We start from the raw sequence: 19,335 nt of genomic DNA on the forward strand, positions 1-19,335 counted from the left end.
AGCATCATGTTTGAGAAATGAAAATGCAACATGTCGAACAACATCATTTTAATCTTTTTGACTAAATTGCTAAAGATAAAAAAAAGTACTTAATAATAAATCTATTAATAACAAAATCAAATGCATGCGGAGCTAGCTATATTGGAATTCTCTCTTCTCATCCTTCCACTTTTACTGTTCCTTTTAACTCTAATTTGAATGAAAGCATGGCCATTTCAAGTGCCATGATAAATAGTCAAAAAGAGCATGTTATGGTGGACATGCAACCAATTAAAAGTATTGCACCAACTTGTATAGATAGCAATAGTTTGCCATTATATAATTAATGGGGTGAAAATTTAAGTGTTTCTTAATTGCTAGTGCAAGTGAAAGAGAAGTTCAGCATGCTTAGTGGTTTGGTGAGTCTTTGAGACAGTTTGTGTGAAAGATATATATATCAAGAATATTTCAATGGTGACATGCAATTAGTATTAGAGAACTTCTGTGTGATCTTTTGCTTTTTATGACCTAGTTGATCATGTACTTCTAGATTATTGGAATTTGGTTTTTGAGATTTATTTAGGAATTTGAGTAAATGGAAATTATTATTACAAAAGTTTGGAAATAATTAGTGTTGGTGCTTTTTCTCAAAAAGTGTGATGAGATTTATGGGTTTAGCTATGATGATGACTTATCAAATGAGATAAAAGATTCTATTTAAAAGAAAGAAAGAAAATGTGTAAGTATGAAAAGAATCATATGATATGTTCAATAAAAAAAAGTATTAAGATATAGTATTAAGTTAGAAAACAAAATAAAGCTGGTAAGAAAAGGATCATACGATATGAGCTATGAAACAATAAATAAAAAACAATATTACAACACCAAGTTAAAAAAATATGAATAATGTAAGATATGAGCTATGAAACATGAAATAAAAAATAATAAAAAATATATAACATCAAGCTTAAAAAAACAAAGCAAAGACTACTTCGAGAGTGCCTCATCGAAGATTCAATATTGTTTTCTTGTCTTAAAGAAATTACAATTTTCTTCATCAAAGACAAAGCTTGTCTTCAAGAATTTTTTCGTATTTTACTAAAATTTCAACTAAAACTAGAGATTTTAAAATAATATTTTTTAAAATATTCTAAAAAATTGTCTAAATTAGAATCTTGTTCCGCCTTCTGGAGTACCTCTGTAATAAGAAATGAAAACTACTCCCCAAAAATATTTATAAAAAAAAATAAAAAAAAAAAACCTTAAACAATAACTCTAAAGAAAACTAATTTTTTTTAAAAAAAAATGAATAACATTCACAAATTTAGTTCTTCTTTTTCATCCCTATCCATTACACAAGCATTCCGTGATGCTTCAAGTTTGTTAGAGTTTTATCTTTTGCATTATCATGGAAGGAGGAATGAATCACAGGTCTTTCCTTATCTTTCTTTAAGCTCAATTAATAAAAGTATTTTTTTTTATTGGATCTTATCCATTTATCTTTCCTTTAGTCATATGTAGATGAAATACTGGGAACACGTGACCTCTCTTATTAAAAATAAATAAATAAATATGTCATCACATTAGAGGTTTAAGTTTGACCATCTATAGCTCGTAGGTTCAAAATATCTATTATGATTGAGGGGTCTCAAGTTTAAATTTTTTAACTCAATTCACAATACACAGGATTTTTTTATTGAAGTTTTGTGTAAAAAGCATTTTTCTCTTCTTTGAGAGTTGTATGACAAAAGATTTATCTTTAAAAATTTTACAAGTCATCGTAATTATTGTATTTTATTATTATCTAGTTTTTGACTAACTTTGATTTCATTAAAAAAATATTTGACTATACTTGCCTATGTATTTAATATATTGAAGAAAAATAGTTTATATATAAATGATAAGTTGAATCACATAGATTTTTCGTCTCTCGTTATCATATTTAGAATTTAATTAATCCTATGATGTAATGTGATATTAGTGAATAAAGATAAGTTTAATTAACAATGAAGTTCTCGTGAGATCAAATTCATGTTGATTTGTGCTTATTAGACTAGTCTTTGGTCAAATTTCAAAGTGAATTATTTTTAATAATCTAATTAGAACATGCATGTGCATGTTAATTAATCAATTGTATAATGTCACATGTTTTGCCTGAAGAGATCTGAATTCCGATTAAGAGGCATGAATTCTTCATTAATTTCTTTAACAATACGTAAATATATATATATATATAAACATTTATAATTTATCTTCAAAGTAAAATTTACAAAGTTACTTATTATAATATTCATTAAGATTATTAGCTGTTAAAATATATTTTTTTAAAATAAAATAATAGTTTTTCAGGTCTGTTCTTGGCATTGTTAAAATCCGACCATAAGCTCATGAAGAATTTTGACATTTATTAAATGGGTATAAAAATATTCATCATAAATATATATAAATTATGTGGATAATGATAGCAAGCTCAATTGGACCGTTATTGTGCATTTGCTGACTAGAGTCCATAATTCTTGATGAAGCAAGCGCTCCCTGTTCCCACTCTTTCTCATTGACATACATCAATAAATAAATAAATAAAAATGGAAATATAACAGAGTAAAGTTTTTTGTTATTTTGAAATTACATTTATTAATTATTATACTAAATTAATTAAAAGAAACTCATGCTTTTGAAACATACATCGAGAATTAGTTTAACTTTTCATACATTTTTTTAAAAAAAATTAATTATAATGGAAATAAGTACCAAACAATTTTTTTTAAAAAAAATGGTAAAATAAGCAAATGCTTATCAATATAAAGTGACACAAGGATGACATAATGCTCACTTCCCCTCTACTCTCATTAACTCACCACCTTCAACATAAATACTACTAAATATGCACAAAAGCCCTTCAACATATATAATATTTCTTTTGGGTGGGTTGTTGAAGATGAAGAAGTGGAGGAAGAGGGAGCAATGAATGCAACACTCACTGCTTTCCAATTTTCCATTATTACTTAAATAAAAAAAATTTTAAAAAAAAAATCCTAAATTTATATCATCTTCACGCCAACCAACTATTTCCTTAAATGCAAAACATAACAAGAATGAAGATAAAAATGATGTAATATTACTATTATTATATATATATGTGTTATATTACTATTATTATTATTATTATATATAAAAAAGTTGGAAACAAAGTCCTGGTCTCAAGTACAAAAACAGAGAGTTGAAAAGTGGTGTTCATTGTCTCCTTCTTCTCCTCCTGCTTCCCTGGGTTTCCTTCTATAAATACAGCCCCAAACCCTGTGATTTCTCTTCCATCTTGTACTTGTTCTTGTTCTTGTTCTTGTTGTAGTTCTAGCTCTACAGACACAGAGAAAGAGATAGAGAGATGGGTGGGAAGGGAGAGAACTCAGTGAGTAGTAATGGCATGCAAGAAAGGGCCATGGAGGAAGGGGATGGTGGTGAAGTAGGAGTCACTGTAAACCATGTTTTTGCTACTTCTGAGGACAGAGCTTCTTCTTTCTCATTCTCAGTTCCTTTTCTTCAGAAGGTGACCACATGTTAATTTGTTTATTTCTTTGGTTTTCAATGTTCATGTTCATACATCACTTGATTCATGCTTGAACTTTGATTGTTTTCATGTTATATTTTGAGAACATTTTGTTGCATTTTGTCTCTTGCAAAAGTTGAATGTTTTGGTTTTGGTTTTGGTTTAATTCCAACAAGCAACAGAAAAACTGAAAGGTATGATCATTAAGAAACAATTTCTCCACAACTACTTAACCAAACCATAAGACTAATTCAGTGATGGTTGGCAGACAACCATAACACAACCATTACTCTTCCATCCATTTAATCGGTGCATTGAATGGTAAACTTCAATGCTTGCTTCTTATGTTATTCTGCTACTTGTCTTAAAGCTCAATTTTTGCTGTTTTTGTCTATTGACTTGTGGTAGATAATTGCCGAGGTTTTCGGTACTTATTTTCTGATATTCGCCGGCTGTGGATCGGTGACGGTGAACCTTAGCAAGGGTACTATCACATTCCCCGGCATTTGTGTCGTTTGGGGGCTTGCCGTTATGGTCATGGTTTACGCCGTTGGCCACATCTCCGGCGCACATTTTAACCCGGCTGTCACCATTGCTTTTGCTACCTGTGGCCGATTTCCATGGAAACAGGTCTGCAAACAATTGATACAAAGTTGCAAACATATCATAGCTTCAAGTTATAATGTTTGTTAACATTCTTGATTGATTATAGGTACCCGTCTATGTATCGTCTCAGTTAGTAGGATCAACACTTGCAAGCGGGACTCTTCGTTTGTTGTTCGGAGGGAAGCACGAGCATTTCCCAGGAACAATTCCTGCCGGATCTGATTTGCAATCTCTTGTTCTCGAATTCATAATCACCTTCTATCTTATGTTTGTCATCTCCGGCGTTGCAACAGATAATCGTGCTGTAAGTAATCGTCGAAAATACAGCAAACTCTGCTTCAATTCTACACTTTTGATTGAACTAATTTGTTTACAGATCGGAGAATTGGCCGGCTTGGCTGTCGGAGCTACTGTTCTATTGAATGTTCTTGTTGCCGGGTAACATACCATTTACTCATCAATTTGATTTCAATAAATGCTTTTTTTTTTTTATGGATATGTTTCGATTGTATAAGTACAGCTTAAAGTATCGGCAGCCACAAGTATGTTAACGTATATATGTTGCACTTGGTTATAGGCCAATATCCGGGGCATCGATGAATCCTGCAAGAAGTCTCGGCCCTGCAATTGTGTCGAACCGATATGAAGCGATGTGGGTGTACATTGTAGGACCAACTGCAGGGGCGATCGCCGGAGCTTGGGCTTACAACCTCATTCGATTCACTAACAAGCCGCTTCGCGAAATTACCAAGAGTGGATCCTTTCTAAGAAGCATGGGAAGAAATGGTTCTAATTAAAGAGCACAATGCAAATCATCATCATCATCATCATCATCATCTGCTGTTGTGTCCTTGTCATTAAATAGAGTATAAGATATAGATAAATACAGAAAATAATAATAATATATGTTTCGACTTTCCGTGATGAAATTATATTTCAAAAAAGAATTATAATGACTTGTTACTTTGTGTTTGTTGAAGGGATTTCTCTTTCAATCAATGTATCTGTTGTTGAATTTGGGTTGTTTGGAATGAGACTCTTTTTGTATTTATATTGTGTTTCTTGTGAGTGTGCTACATTGTTTATGTAAGCAATCATAGTTTTAAAAGATTCTTAAAATGATAAGTCAAACATACAATTCTGCATTCTTATTAATCTATTTGATTTCATTTGTGAAAAAGAATTATCACTGTGGAGCATGTGATATAGAGAGATTACACAAACAATCAGTTGAATTCAACCTGATTCAAATGTGAATTTGACTGGAATATAATACCCAACTCAAATATGCCTTTTCAGATATAATTCAACCTGTTTAAAATGTGAGTTCAACTCTGATTAAAGAACAAATGAGGCAAACTCAAAGTTGACTTTGCAAGCTCAAGTTAAGAGTTCAGAACAACTTGTGATTTTGGTTGAAAAAGATACCAGTGGTGTATAATTTATGTTAATCATAACAATTATAAAGAATTTATATCTCTTATTAGAATTTAACGATGTAAGTGTTTATTCTTTGGTTAGTTGAGATATACAGTAGCTATGACAAATAACTGCAAAACAAACTCGGCTATGATCACGGAAGGTCCACCTCTATGAAGAACAGCGCTGTTTGACGATGATTTTGCTGCATTTACGGCGAATGAATGAGTTGGAATCTATAGGGGCAAGTTGCATCAACCCACTGGCAATTAATTCAGTAAACACCTAATATTGTTGACCACATTGCAATGACTGTAAACTAAGCTGCAATCTGCATATCTCAGCAAATGACAAAAATTTGCGCAATCACGTAAGGCTCTGTCCAGCCCAGGAAAATAGATGAGGAAGTTAGTTGATATACTAAAGAGAAAGAATCATCCAATTCATTTTGCTTACTAAATTACCGAAAGAAAGAATGTCGAAACTGTTATAAATACATTTTCTTTGTTCTATCAAACATAACAAAACAGTTTCCCTTCTTGCTTTCTTTTCTTTTCCCTACATCCTCCACAACTCTACACAAACACAGTCATGAGGTTTCAAGAGCAGAAAAGTCTCGAAAACAAGTAGCCATGGCAACCTTGCAATGTGTCAACCAAAGGGCTAGTCTGGCACGCCTCGTCCACCGCCCGGTCCATCCATCTCTTGACCATTTCTTCTGCATCATGTGCAATCTGATGCTGCATTACTGATGCACCAAGTGGTCCGATTAAATTCAGCCTTGTTGCGGCAGAAATAATGTCTCTCATTGTTAGGAAAATGTAAGCACGCTGGCATGTGCTGCTATCAAAGCCAAGAAGACCCCAGATGAGACCAAAAACCGGTGCATGGTGGAAGAAAACACCTCCCGAACCTAAGTACGTTTCTCGTATTATCTTAAGTAATGGAATCTCATCATACACAGATGCAGCTACTCTCATCAGTGCTGATCCTTGGGAAACCGACGCCTTTCTACTGACTTCATTTGTTAGTGTAGCTTCAAGCAATCTGTCAAGTTTCAACCAGGTTTCAGTGTCAGGAGATTTGCAGGCAGCATATACAAATGGAAGAAGAAGACTCCCGGTGTTCTCCAAGACCTGGATAACATAGAACTTCAGGTCCTCAGGGTTCAGTATGAAACGGGATTGAAAAGAAGCCTCAAGTCCATACGAATGAGCAAAACCTCCTGTTGGAAGTATAGAATCCAGCAGCTGCCACTGGCTCCATTGCAACGTGTTGTCCACAGAAGCAGTATGTGCATTGCTTGGACTTATTTCCATATTGCACTCCATATGATCGAAGAAATTAATCAAACTGAAAAGGAATGAAAAGCTGAGCATTAGCTAAATAAAATAAGCTGCTGACAAAAGCACCATTATGGTAAAAATAAAAGAATATATTTATTTACAACGAGTTAGCAATCCTTCACTTTTTAATAATCAGTACACCTGTTTTGTACTGATGTTAGTCGAATTTTGAAATTGTTTTATTCTAATTTCAACCATAAAAGTTGTAAGAAGGCCAAATCAGGCATGGAAGATGAATTTTATTCAAACAAATATAATTGATACAAAACTGTTCTAGTTTTCAAGCCCATTGCTCATCAGTCCATGCTCATCACTTGATCAGCACAAATTCCCCTTCATGTGTATGACTAAGAAGAGTTTACTGTCAAATAAGAATGGTAAATGATCTATAATTGAAAATTATCCCCTTGGTGTGTCATTCACAATTACCGGCATTCTGTTTTTCTCAATTTGTACTATTCTCTGCAGAGAATTGCTAAACCAACAAACTGTACATTCCATGCCCACACTGTTGCTTGTGAATAAATCTGGACTTGTTAATCAACCAATGAAAATAATTATCCAAGCCAACTTAAAAATTTCAATTGACACACAAGTAATAATACTCAGACTATGTATTTAACCTTCGTATGGCTTAGAATCTCAATAAAAGTACATTGCAAGAGGTAGAGAAGACATGGCAAACAAAGGTGTGGACAAGGAATGCAACCCATCTCAGGCAACACTGGAAATCATAAAACAAAGCCAAGGAATATAAAATAAACTATTGTAGCATACTTCTGATACAAGACTACATTCTTCCAAAGTTCACAGATTTTTTTATCAATCAAACTAAACAAACAAGTTTCAAAGCCCTAGTCACTAAAGTGTATTCTTTTAGTTGAAGGACTTGATTGATTAGAGGTCCTCAATTAACAGGATAAATTTACGTTTATTCCTTTAGTGATGTGAAATTATCTTCATTATAATGTTAACCAAACAACAGCAGTGAAAACCTAGATTCTGTGTGTTGCGTTTGTGAAACTGTTCTATGGAAAATAATCCTTCAAATTCCTATCACCTGAAACATAAATAAGTAAGAAGAAACATCAATAAACCCAATAAACATCCTTCCTCTAGCCCCCTTGGTAGGTTCACTTCTTTTTTCTTATCTAGAGACTGATACTGCTGAGTTATATCCCTTCCCGGCCCCATTGTCAAGGCACTACTGCAGGTCAAGCCATAGAAGGTATTGTGACGCAACCAGAAGCTTAAGGTAAAATATGAGGTACTTTATTGCTTAGTCTAACTTTTATGGAAGAGGCATAACCTGTATCCATTTGCTTCATATTAGCCTGGAGTTTGCTCCAGTAATATAGCCATCCCTACCCTATCACGACAATCCCACTAGCCTCTTATCGATTCTCTTGTTCGATTATGAAGCATGCACAGAACCGGAAGCACCCCATGTTTGAAAGAGAAGAGGATGGGCTATTCACATTTAATTTGATGATTAAAGGCGAACAGAAAGCTAAGTAGTGGTAATTATAAAGATCATGGGGAAAATAGGGAAGGAAGTCATGGGATGAGGCAGAGGTCAAAGGTCATCCATCCGCATTGGCGGTGAGTGGCGTGCCACAATTCCATTCATCATTTTTTAACTACATAAGCCAAAACCCATAGCCAGCCAAGAAAAACGGCTTCCCAAAGCTATCGATTATCTTAAACTTCCTTCGCAAAACAATCTCACATTGCTTCAGGATTCAACAGCAAAAGATCCAATCATTGGTCTACAAGGTGAAAAGGGCATACATTGATGTTTAAACTTTTGACTATCATCCCATCTCTAACATCTCACATTATCATTCATTAACAGAGATGTAATGGAAAACATGTTCAATCCCAAGGCCACTAAACATTTTCACAAACGTTCAGTCCAACTCTTTGAATCGCTTGTCCATAGGGAAACAAACTCAATTATAAATCTGACAGTAGATAATATCCCCCCCCAATTTCTTTTCCATGAATCATTAACAATTTAAGACAATTAATCTTTCATCAATCAATCACAATATCCCCAATTTCAGCTCTCTCCATAGCATGTCCTGACCCATAAAATTCCAAAAGCACTATACCAATCCCCATTGACCCCTACACCTTATTGATTTCACTTCTCCACAATGAACTGACCAAAATAAAGCTTACTACAATTTCTATTCCTACCATTTTCTAACATCCTAAAACCAATCTTAACAACCATTCTCCTATAATCATTTCAGAGACTTTGGCATCTGGTGTTTAACACAAAGTTTCAATCTTTGCATCAATTCTCCCACTTCCATCCACTTCACACCTCAAGAACACAATATTGAAGCATCCTCACTCAAATCCACACAACCCCAATCATGCAAGCACAACAACAACTGACGTTTAAGCATAAAAAAATCACACAAAATTAAGAACAAAGAGCATCAAGAGATAGAATCAAGAGATAGAGAGCAAACCAGTGCCTCAAAAACCATGAACTTGAAGAGATTAAGCATGCATCCACTCCTCTGCCTGCGAAGCTATTCTTCGGAATTCTATAGCTTGTGTTTCACAAAACTCCCTGGATTTTTCACAAAACGCCCCCTTCCTTTATGGATATTTCTGGTTTTGTTTTCTTCTTTCATATTGGCCCTTGAAAAATTTTGTAATTATTTAAACCATTATCTCTACTTCTTGGTTTTTGCTTCTCTTATTTATTTCCAAAAATTAAACAAATTTTGTAATAGGTTTTTGGCTTGTATACCCCACACAAAAATCAATAATTGGTTATTACTAATATACCTTTGTGAAAGTCATATTGGCTTATATGTATTTATCAGATAAACTACCGGGTCAATTAGGTAAATATCTCTATCAAGATATTAAATCACCAGGTTATGGGTTCAACCACTGAGTCAATTGAGTCAATGTCGGATCAATTTAAATATTTTAAATAATTTAATTTAATTTAATTCAATTAATTTGAAAAAATATATTATAATTAAAAAAAATCAATACAATAAAGGTATACAAGTAAAAGTAAAATATATAAATTTTAATTTTCAATAAAATTGATATTGATACATTGATTGTTGAAGTCTGATTATAGAAATGACCTTAGATTAAGAAAATTCAACACAAATTTATTGAGGACATAATGGTTATGTTATATTTTAATACAAACTGTCTAGTTCATATAAAATCGTCCGGTTCACTGGTTTAATTAAAAAACCGACAATTCATCTCGGTTTTTACCGGTTCAACTGCAAGTCTGGTCCAATTAGAGAATCGGACTGATTCCAGCACTGGGTCATCAGTTCAACCGGTCGAACTGCCGGTCCGGTTCGATTCTAATAACATTGCATGTATGCCTATCTTGGTAGAACTAAAAGAGAAAATAAATATCATATATAAATATATATTTTTTTTTAATGAACATTTTAAATTGACTGGTAATAACAGGTGTATATTAGCAAATAAAAATGTTTCCTATGGCTATACACAAAAATATGATATTCACAGGGTTATATGAGCCCTTACCCTCTTTTACTGAACATGCAGGCAATTTTAGTGTTAGTTTTCCTAAGCACACATTCAGCGCTTAAACAACATGATTATAAGATTGTTTAAAAAAACAAACAAAAAAAACAAACCTTGGATGTGTGTTTCAGTTTATGACACAAGAGTCTTGTATGATCAGCAAGAGTCATGTATGAGAAAAGACAGCAATCCAGAATACATCATCAAAGCACCATGCAACAACAATGGAGAAAGAGAAGCTGAAGCCAAACTACAAAGCTCTGCAGACTTTCACTATTCAACAAGAACTCAACATGGATAACCACATTGACAAATTAATTCACATAGAACCAGCAAACTTACCTCTTCATGATCATTTATATCATCTTTCTGTTCATACACAGGTTCTATAGATATCCTGCTGACATGAATTCGATTGCGATTTTCAGTTATCAGATACTCAGTAAAAACACAATCAATGGAAGTTGAACACTGAACAGTATTAGCTTCACTGGAAGGAATTATACACTTGAACTTCATAGGAATCAACCCTCTTCATCTATCTTCTATATCCATGATGGCCGCAACCATTTTTGAGATGAAATGGAAAAAAAGGCAATGTGTTTACTTATGTTGGATTGCCGGAGCTCAATTCTGGTACAGGTGATTAATCATCTTGCTAGTCTAACATTTGTTAATTTATCGAATTACTTGTTTTCAGCTTGCAGGCATGAGCACGAGGTACATTCACACATGGTTCCTACTTCCTTGAGAGGGTGTTGCTAAATCTCGGTAGTGAGTTTCAGAAATGTAACTAAATTTGCTCATGGAACCGTAATTCCTTGAACATTGTACTCTCATCGACTGTGCAGAAGAACATATTCGATTCTATCAAGAACACAATGAGGATGAACAGCAACCTACTTTGGACACCATTCATCACAGAGTTTAGGGTCTGACTCAGGTTTATGCTAACCTTGCCACAACAAAGTATACTAAAGCAAAAACAAGCATGAAGCATGAAATATACTTTGAAGAAAAGATATAATGCAATGATGATGTGTGCATGAATTGAAATTTCTGGCTGTTTTTGCTGTAGTGCATATTTTTTTAGAAGCCACACACCTCGACAACAGGGTAGAGCATAATTTTTCAAAAAAGCCATAAACAAAGCATATTATTGTCCGGCCAGTCACAAAGGTTACATGGTATAGAATAGAAAAATAAGAATAATAACATATAACAGATGAATACAAGAATTAAATGTTGAATTTTCAAATGATGCAGCCCTTCATGTATAGGAACTCAAGATAACTATAAATGTGCTAGAAAGGGCCACTAAATATACTGGCCAACTAAATAAAAATTTGTAGGGAACAAAAAACAGACTAATGCAAAATTGAATAAAGAATTTCCCAACCTAAGCAAGTTGTTGTCATGGCATGTAGTCGTGGAAAGACTCCGATACAAAGAATGAAATGCAATGGTTAGTTCTGATTTGAATTGTGATTAGCTTGATTTTATTTAGCTTCCCCTCCGGTGGTGCTGTTTTTGTTAGGTTCAAAAACATACTTAATCAGTGAGTCCTTGATCGATAGTAACTCGGGAAACTCAGCCTTCAGTTTTGAAGCATCCATCTCATTATTGCTCCGAGGTGCAACAATGACTTTGGCTTGCTCTTCCAGAGTAAAGTTGGTCCACTCAAAGCCGGGGTTGATATAGGCCTTGTACATCTCAAGAATCTCATTGTGGCTAATGACACCAGGGTTGGTGAAATTCCATATCCCCCTGCAGTTTCTTTTCGCCATCTCCACAGAAATGGGGAGAAGTTCATCCAAGACCGTCATACTGTTTGGAATATTCACAACTTTGTTGTACCGCGAGATCTTAGTGATGAAGTTGCGTGGGTTGCCAAGATCTGAGGATATCGGCATACGAACTCGAAGAGTGCAGACATTTTCATATTCTTTCAGTAGCTCTTCAACCTGCATTATTATTTTTTTCATGAAAAATTAAAATTAGTGATGCACCATCAATAGTTGTCTCAGAAGCAAGCATAAAGAAATTCAAAGGAGAGAATAAAAGAAATTACCATAGCTTTCGTCTTTGAATAGAATGAACCGGTAAAATTGGGCTTGTCTTCCTCCTTGAAACCAATACCTGACCCTTCAGGATGATCAGCATCATACTCAAATATGCAGCCAGTGGCATAATTGATCATTAACAAACCATGCTGCTTGCAGACATCTGCCAAAGTCAATGTACCAACAACATTAGTGCGGATTGTCTCTGGTTTGTGTGATTCACACCAGTCAACATTTGGCCTGCCAGTCACCCCGGCAGCATTGAAGACATGAGTAGGTTTCACATTCTGAATATCCAACACGAGCTGAGAACACTCCTCAAGGCGACCCTTTCCATATTCATATGCTATCCCTTGCTTCTCACATATCTTCCCAAGAAGGCCGCCGATCCATCCAGTCTTCCCATATATCAGGAACTTCAAGGAATTATTAGGAGAAGAGCCAGAAGTGTCATTTGAAACAACAGCTTTTGATGCTTTAAAGACCATAGCCTTGATCTCTTCAGAGCCATGGAGGTGTCCTTCTATCCCAGCCATCATCAGCATCCTTGGATGAGGCAGAAGTGCCCCACTAACATCACCCCACCAGTCAGGATTCCTTGTATACCATTCCATTGTTTTCTTGAGTCCGTCCTCCCATTGGGTCCTCGGTGTCCAGCCCAAGTTCTCCAGCTTCCGATCATCCAAAAAGTACCTCTGGTCATTGAAAGGCCTGTTTTCCACAAATTTAATAGCAGCCTCAGGGTCCAGAGAGAAGAGTTTGCAGACATCTCTCGCAACATCAAGCACACTCCTCTCCTTCTTTGTCCCAATATTATAAACATGACCAACTTCTCCTTTGTGAAGGATGACCTCAAAAGCCTCAGCAACGTCCTCACAATAGAGGTAACTCCTGACATTGGATCCATCACCATGAATTGGAAGAGTCTGGCCTCTCATTGCCAAGAGGATGAACTTAGGAATGAGCTTCTCTGGGAACTGGTTCGGTCCATAAACATTGTTCCCTCGAGTGGTAATGACCGGTAGGCCATAAGATCTCCCATAAGCCATCACAAGCATCTCAGCACCAGCTTTTGTGGCAGAGTATGGATTAGTAGGTAGCAGCTGTGAAGCCTCATGGTTGCCAACAACAGCATCCTCGTCAGTCTCTCCATAAACCTCATCAGTGCTAACATGGATGAACCTTGTGATCTGGCCTGTGACCTTGCATGCCTCAAGGAGAACATGAGTACCATAGATATTGTTCTTGGTGAACTCAAAGGAGTTTCCAAAGGAGTTGTCGACATGAGTCTGAGCAGCAAAATGCATTATAGTGTTGATAGATTCAGTGATGAGGAGGAAGTTAACAAGGTCTGCACTACCAATATCACCCTTGACAAACTTGAAGTTTGGGGAGCCATGGGAAGGAAGGAGATTCTTCAGGTTGGAGCAGTAGTCAAGCTTATCAAGTACTATGATGTTGTACTCAGGATGGCTGCGAACCAGGCGGTTTGCCACATGAGACGCAATGAATCCAGCTGCTCCAGTAATGAGGATGTTCTTTGGTTTGTATGGAGCCATTGGTTATTGTTTTTCTTCTTTCTCTTCTTCACTTCTCTATATATTACAACTAAGAGAAAGACAGAAACAAACACAGCATATTATGTTAAAACATTTGACCAATGAGAGAACACAGAACACAAAAAACGAATAAATCAATTAAATGCGTTATCTGTAACACATAAATGGAGCAAGGAAAGGATATTAATATTTAGGACAAGACCTCAAAATCAAAATAATTAGATGGAACCCTGACTAAACCAACAGGCTAAAAGTTTTCCGCAACTCAATAGATTTATAAAGCTTCTTCCAATTTTAAAATAAATTGTTATGTAAATCACATTTATAAAATACACAATTGAATAAAAAACAAGGAATAACAAATGAAATCAAGATAAATATCACAGCCTATGACCAAGACAAGATCATACAAACTTAGGAAAATCCCAATGAAGAATGAAGGAAATAATAACGGTGATGGAAAAGGAAGACAAATTGGGAGCAATTGAAACTTAAAAATATTATCTTTTTTATGGCAATTGGACAATCAGAATTAGCATCAGTTTTCTTTTCCAATCTCCTGCTTTGTTCGTCAAGATCAACAAGCCAATAGATTCCAAATTTTAACAAAATATAATAAAAATATAGAACCAACAACTCACAAGATCTGATGAACGGGATCATACAAAAAATTGAACTTTTCAATACCAATCACAAATTAACATCCAAATCATCACAAAACAAAGATCCAAAAAGCAATGCAGATCAGTAATCTAAGGCTCAAATGCAACACACATTACAAACAATCAAAATCCGATTTTGGAAAAAGAAATCAACAAGACTTAATAGCTCAAGGGATTGCATTGATAGATTTAAGGAATCCATATCCAAGCCATCTCGAAAAGCAACAACACGAGATGGGAAAAAAAAAATCGATTCAAAGAAAACGAAGAGATAGACTTACGAGAATGGATCACTGCGATTTGCCTTCAGGCGAAAGAGGGAGAAGAGAGCATAAGTTGAGGGATTTGTGGAAGAACTAGGGAACGAAATCAAAGATCTGAACGCAAGCAAGGGGCGAGTGAGGGAGAGAGAGAGGCGGGGAGGTGGTTGGAATCGAAGAGCGAGATGGCCGTGAAGAAGCCACATTGGAGAAGAACACGTGTGGACTGCTTTTTCACAAATAACCCCTTATAACTTCACTAATTGTTATTTTTACATAAATACCTTCATATTCATATTAATTATAGAACCCTTTAAATTTGGAGAACCCACTGTTTTTTTTCCCCCTTAAAGAGTTGTATTGAACCATAAGATGAGTACATGGTAAATTTTTAGGATAATCAAATAATGTAGAAAAAGCTTATATTTCACTCGAACTAAATATTTCATATAATAGCACGAGTTAAGTGGTTTTTGGTCTCTTTAAGTTAAAGAGTTGGGAATTCCTCCAAAAGCCCCATATCTCGTTCAATGAGCCTAAAAAGTAGGTAAACTTGAACAATTGACTAAAATAGCTCCAAATTTGCTCAATGAAAATAGAATAAGAATAGGTGTTCTACAAATTCATCCGCATAATGGTAGAGGACACATCTTGTTGTTAACAAATTAAATTAACTCATCAAAATAATCAAATCAGTTCCCTAAAAATAACATATTGTCACGCCCCGAACCCGGCTCACCAGACCCGGTGCGCAGACAAACGGCCGCAAACCCACAAGGCGTGAGCCCCATAGGCCTGCAAGGCCTCAAAATCTGATCCAGGACTGGCAAAACTATAATAACCCAACTGAGTTACAAGATTACAAACTCTACAAAGTACACAATACTTGGATATAGAAGTCCAAAATACAAAATACAGGGATACACAATAACAAGAACTTAACATTTACAATAGGATAAGACAACAACTACAGACAATCTCTCAAGATCCACGCCCGATCTATCACTTTTTGATCCGAAAAAGGATTTAAAGAAAAATCCATGAGCTCACTAGCCCAAAGTAAGTAATCCGTAAATTGTTTTTAAAACAATGTACTTTTACGAATCTCGATTTTCGATATTAAGAATAATTCAAAGTTTAAACATAGTTTAAACAAATACAAAAATAAATGGTTCAACAGAGGTATAGTTCTCAAGTAGTAACGCTATTCAAGATAACTAAAATCAAAAAGAATACTGGAGTTTCGAATCGCGAATAATTATTCGCCGTAAATGAGCATAGGTCTTCAAAAACATAATTTAAAACAAAAACAAAATACAAAAGTGAAATATTCTAATAAAGAATATTTACAAATATGATTATTCGAATTCAAAACCCGTAAATACGATATCAAAAAAATACGTAAAAATTTCAAGGCAGGACAAATATTTGTGTTTTTGCAGAAATTCAAAATCAAAAGGGCAAACCCAAAAAAATAACAAATTCAAGAGTAAGTCTCCAAATTCACTCGTAAGTGCCAAAGGTCATTTGTTTATCCTCGGTGATGATCCGAGCCAAAAATAACGAGATATCATTTATTTACCCTCAGTGACCCGAGATTGAATACCGAGTGGTCGCTGATTATTTCACCGAACGGACACGGTGCGAAACCGCAGTCTCACTTTCCCAAAAATTACTTGTCGACAAGGTCGGGATTTAACCCCCACCGATGTGGTTGCATATCGCTTCATTTGGAGACCAAAGCATTCAAACAAAAAAACTCAAGGTTGAAATGCGTAATATTCATGAATTTTTCCAAATATTCAAACAAAATGTAAATATACAATTTCATAATCCCAATTTAGGAAAAAAATAACTGAAAAATACAGAAATTACTTACAAAAATTAAATAAATAATTTCCCAAATCATTACTAAAAACTAATCACTATGCACATTTATATCTCACAAGCTCTGCATAACAATACTTCTAATATGTCTCATTCCAAAATGCATAACTCCCAGAATTTAACATTAAATGCAAAGATATTTTGTAGTAAGTAACTTAGGAAAATTCTGAACCTTTTCCTTGTTTAATACTTGACCCAATTTTAGTCTCCGAGAATGAGAAAGATCATGTTAAATCTGAAGATTCTGCATATAGATGTCATCATGTGCAAGTCTTTTTAATGAGTCATAACTCATAATCTATAAATCCAATAAACATGAAATTTTGCAAATTGAAGGTCATGGTAATAAGGAATATTTTCTATTCTGAACACTTTGCCTAATTTTACATATTAAATCCGGAAATTGGCCTCTAAATCTGCATGCCTACACAATAATACCTCCAAGACATGTCAACTATAATTGATCATATCTTATAGAATATATATCCAATAAATATGAAATTTGGCAGGTAGATAGATCAAAGAAATCATTACAACTTTTTCAATTTTTAATCATCTGAAATTGTGCTTCTATGACCTCCGAATTTAGGGCCCCAATTCCCATTCAACTCATTATCATAACTTAAAAAAATTCATTCTAGCAATTTCATGCATGAACATAGAATGTCGAAGTCTCAAATCTGTAATAATCCAGCCCAATAAACCTTGAAATATTGACTCTAAACCACCAAATCATTTAATTTATTTCCCAAGTGCTAACCTCACAATTTTTATTAAGGATACCATCAAGGAAAAAGCTATGATCTCCAAACTAGACAAGTAAGTTAAAAACCTCGTCATTCAAGACTCAACCTTGCCTCGAGAGTTATAGTACAACATTTCTCTTGATGTATTCACATCTAACATTCACCCCCATTAACATTTTTCTCTAAACACATATATGCCCAACAGAACTGTACATCGTCTCAATATTATCAATAATTAGCATACACTCTTTAAAACATAAAAGCATCGACTATATATTAACTCAAGAGCTTTGATCTTATCCTCATACCATAATATGATCGTAACCCCATCGTATACGAACAAATAGATAAATAAGGAACTGGTTACAACCAAATATTCTAATATATATGATGCGTTAACATTTCAAGATAAGTAGTAGTCATTCTAAAAATAACATACCAAAACATAAATACTAAGTTTATAGCTAATTAAGGCCACAAATCAGAAATACATGAAAATACCTATTCGACAATAAATAATTTTATGATTAATAACAATAAGCAGGAATATCATAATAAAATAATAGATAATAATTTTGGCAAGAAAAAGAAATTCTTCCAATAATGAAAACATGAGTTCTCGGGGATTACTTACCTAAAAGAGAATCCTTCAACTTCTAAGACTCCAGTCGACACTAAAGCAACTTCTTGGGGTCTGTGAGAATGGCTTTGACATGCTATATGTTGGGGTATTAGAAGTTATCCAACAAGAGAGTGGTGTTAGCAAGAGGAACAGAGACAAACCTAACACCACCAACATACTCAACAAGACTAATGGCTTCCTTCACAGTATTAATCTCATGAGGCAAATCAAGAATAGTGTACTTAAATCACAAGGAAAAACATGAGCTATAGCTCTTGCCATAGTTCCAGTCCCTCCACCAACTTTAACGAATGACTTCAACCCATAAAACACGTCCCTGAAAGTCACAATGACAACATCATCAACAAGCACCGAATCACTAGTCATACCATCATTGAACATCTTGTTAAACTCCAACTTCTCATCAGCCACATCCCCCAACCGATTGCCAAAAAAATAAAAACACAAAAAGGAGTCTCCCTTTGAGCTCCCTGAACCATGGACTCAGGACATGTGAAGAGCCACGCATGATTGGGTTGGCATGAGTAGATGCTTTGTGGCTCTGGAAGGATCTTGCTTTTTGGCGAAAAAAACACTAAGCAAACTAGTGTGATCATGAAGAGACCAAAAGCTTCAACCTTTGATGGTGAGATAGAGAGAGAGTAGAAGAAAGCTCAATGAGCTCCATCTCAGCCTTTTTTTTTTTTGAAGGTTTCTAGAGAGAGAGAAAGTGAGAACTAGATGGCTACCAAATAATGTGAACAAGCTTCTCTCGGTTTTCAAGGTTTGCATGGAACGAGGTCAAGAATCCCGGCTTGAAAGGTCTTTACAAATGAATGGAAACAAGGCTGGGGCCCACACATATATTGATAATTAAAGTTTTAAACATAAGTATTTTCCCATAATTTTATTTATTATATATTATTTAAAAACTATCCTTGTATATAAAATAAAATAAAATAAAATTCATCAAATCATGTGCAATATTTTTAATTTTACTGATACATGTGCTTAAAATGTATTTGCATAAATCATATTATCATTAATTAAAAAAAAAATATTACTGACCTACCACTCAGCCACTCTCCCCTCC

General features: G+C 34.7%; 3 protein-coding genes across 5 annotated transcripts; 1 reads left to right on the forward strand and 2 right to left on the reverse strand.

Moving 5' to 3' along the window:
• Positions 1-3,182: 3,182 nt before the first annotated feature.
• LOC120254754 (aquaporin NIP1-1-like) lies at positions 3,183-5,158 on the forward strand. Its single transcript, XM_039262790.1, has 5 exons — positions 3,183-3,526; positions 3,935-4,156; positions 4,239-4,436; positions 4,509-4,570; positions 4,710-5,158. Exons 1-5 carry the CDS (start codon positions 3,365-3,367, stop codon positions 4,927-4,929), a joined length of 864 nt encoding a protein of 287 aa, XP_039118724.1. The 5' UTR covers positions 3,183-3,364; the 3' UTR covers positions 4,930-5,158.
• An 825-nt stretch (positions 5,159-5,983) lies between these two features.
• LOC120254755 (urease accessory protein F) lies at positions 5,984-9,480 on the reverse strand. 3 transcript variants are annotated; one of them, XM_039262792.1, is made up of 2 exons: positions 9,387-9,480; positions 5,984-6,904 (listed from the first exon to the last, which is right to left on the reverse strand). In XM_039262792.1, exon 2 carries the CDS (start codon positions 6,880-6,882, stop codon positions 6,151-6,153), a length of 732 nt encoding a protein of 243 aa, XP_039118726.1. In that variant the 5' UTR covers positions 6,883-6,904; positions 9,387-9,480; the 3' UTR covers positions 5,984-6,150. The 3 variants fall into 3 exon arrangements, with proteins under 3 accessions (XP_039118726.1, XP_039118725.1, XP_039118727.1); XM_039262791.1 differs by having other exon boundaries at positions 9,381-9,480; XM_039262793.1 differs by lacking the exon at positions 9,387-9,480 and having other exon boundaries at positions 5,984-6,687; positions 6,774-6,906.
• A 2,110-nt stretch (positions 9,481-11,590) lies between these two features.
• On the reverse strand, positions 11,591-15,181 carry LOC120254761 (trifunctional UDP-glucose 4,6-dehydratase/UDP-4-keto-6-deoxy-D-glucose 3,5-epimerase/UDP-4-keto-L-rhamnose-reductase RHM1-like). Its single transcript, XM_039262806.1, has 3 exons — positions 15,009-15,181; positions 12,515-14,114; positions 11,591-12,407 (listed from the first exon to the last, which is right to left on the reverse strand). The coding sequence occupies exons 2-3, from the start codon at positions 14,063-14,065 to the stop codon at positions 11,943-11,945; spliced, it is 2,016 nt and encodes a 671-aa protein (XP_039118740.1). The 5' UTR covers positions 14,066-14,114; positions 15,009-15,181; the 3' UTR covers positions 11,591-11,942.
• Between the last annotated feature and the right edge of the window lie 4,154 nt (positions 15,182-19,335).

Source organism: Dioscorea cayenensis, unplaced genomic scaffold (assembly GCF_009730915.1).
Source record: "Dioscorea cayenensis subsp. rotundata cultivar TDr96_F1 unplaced genomic scaffold, TDr96_F1_v2_PseudoChromosome.rev07_lg8_w22 25.fasta BLBR01000614.1, whole genome shotgun sequence".
Taxonomy (NCBI): Eukaryota; Viridiplantae; Streptophyta; class Magnoliopsida; order Dioscoreales; family Dioscoreaceae; genus Dioscorea; species Dioscorea cayenensis.

Bases quoted from the DNA above. Each gene is read 5' to 3' on its own strand.
- LOC120254754 (XM_039262790.1), top strand. From the start codon at position 3,365: ATGGGTGGGAAGGGAGAGAACTCAGTGAGTAGTAATGGCATGCAAGAA. The intron at 4,157-4,238 runs GTCTGCAAACAA...GATTGATTATAG, and splicing joins GCCGATTTCCATGGAAACAG to GTACCCGTCTATGTATCGTC. The intron at 4,571-4,709 runs GTAACATACCAT...ACTTGGTTATAG, and splicing joins TTGAATGTTCTTGTTGCCGG to GCCAATATCCGGGGCATCGA.
- LOC120254755 (XM_039262792.1), bottom strand. From the start codon at position 6,882: ATGGAGTGCAATATGGAAATAAGTCCAAGCAATGCACATACTGCTTCT.
- LOC120254761 (XM_039262806.1), bottom strand. From the start codon at position 14,065: ATGGCTCCATACAAACCAAAGAACATCCTCATTACTGGAGCAGCTGGA. The intron at 12,408-12,514 runs GTAATTTCTTTT...ATAATAATGCAG, and splicing joins ATTCAAAGACGAAAGCTATG to GTTGAAGAGCTACTGAAAGA.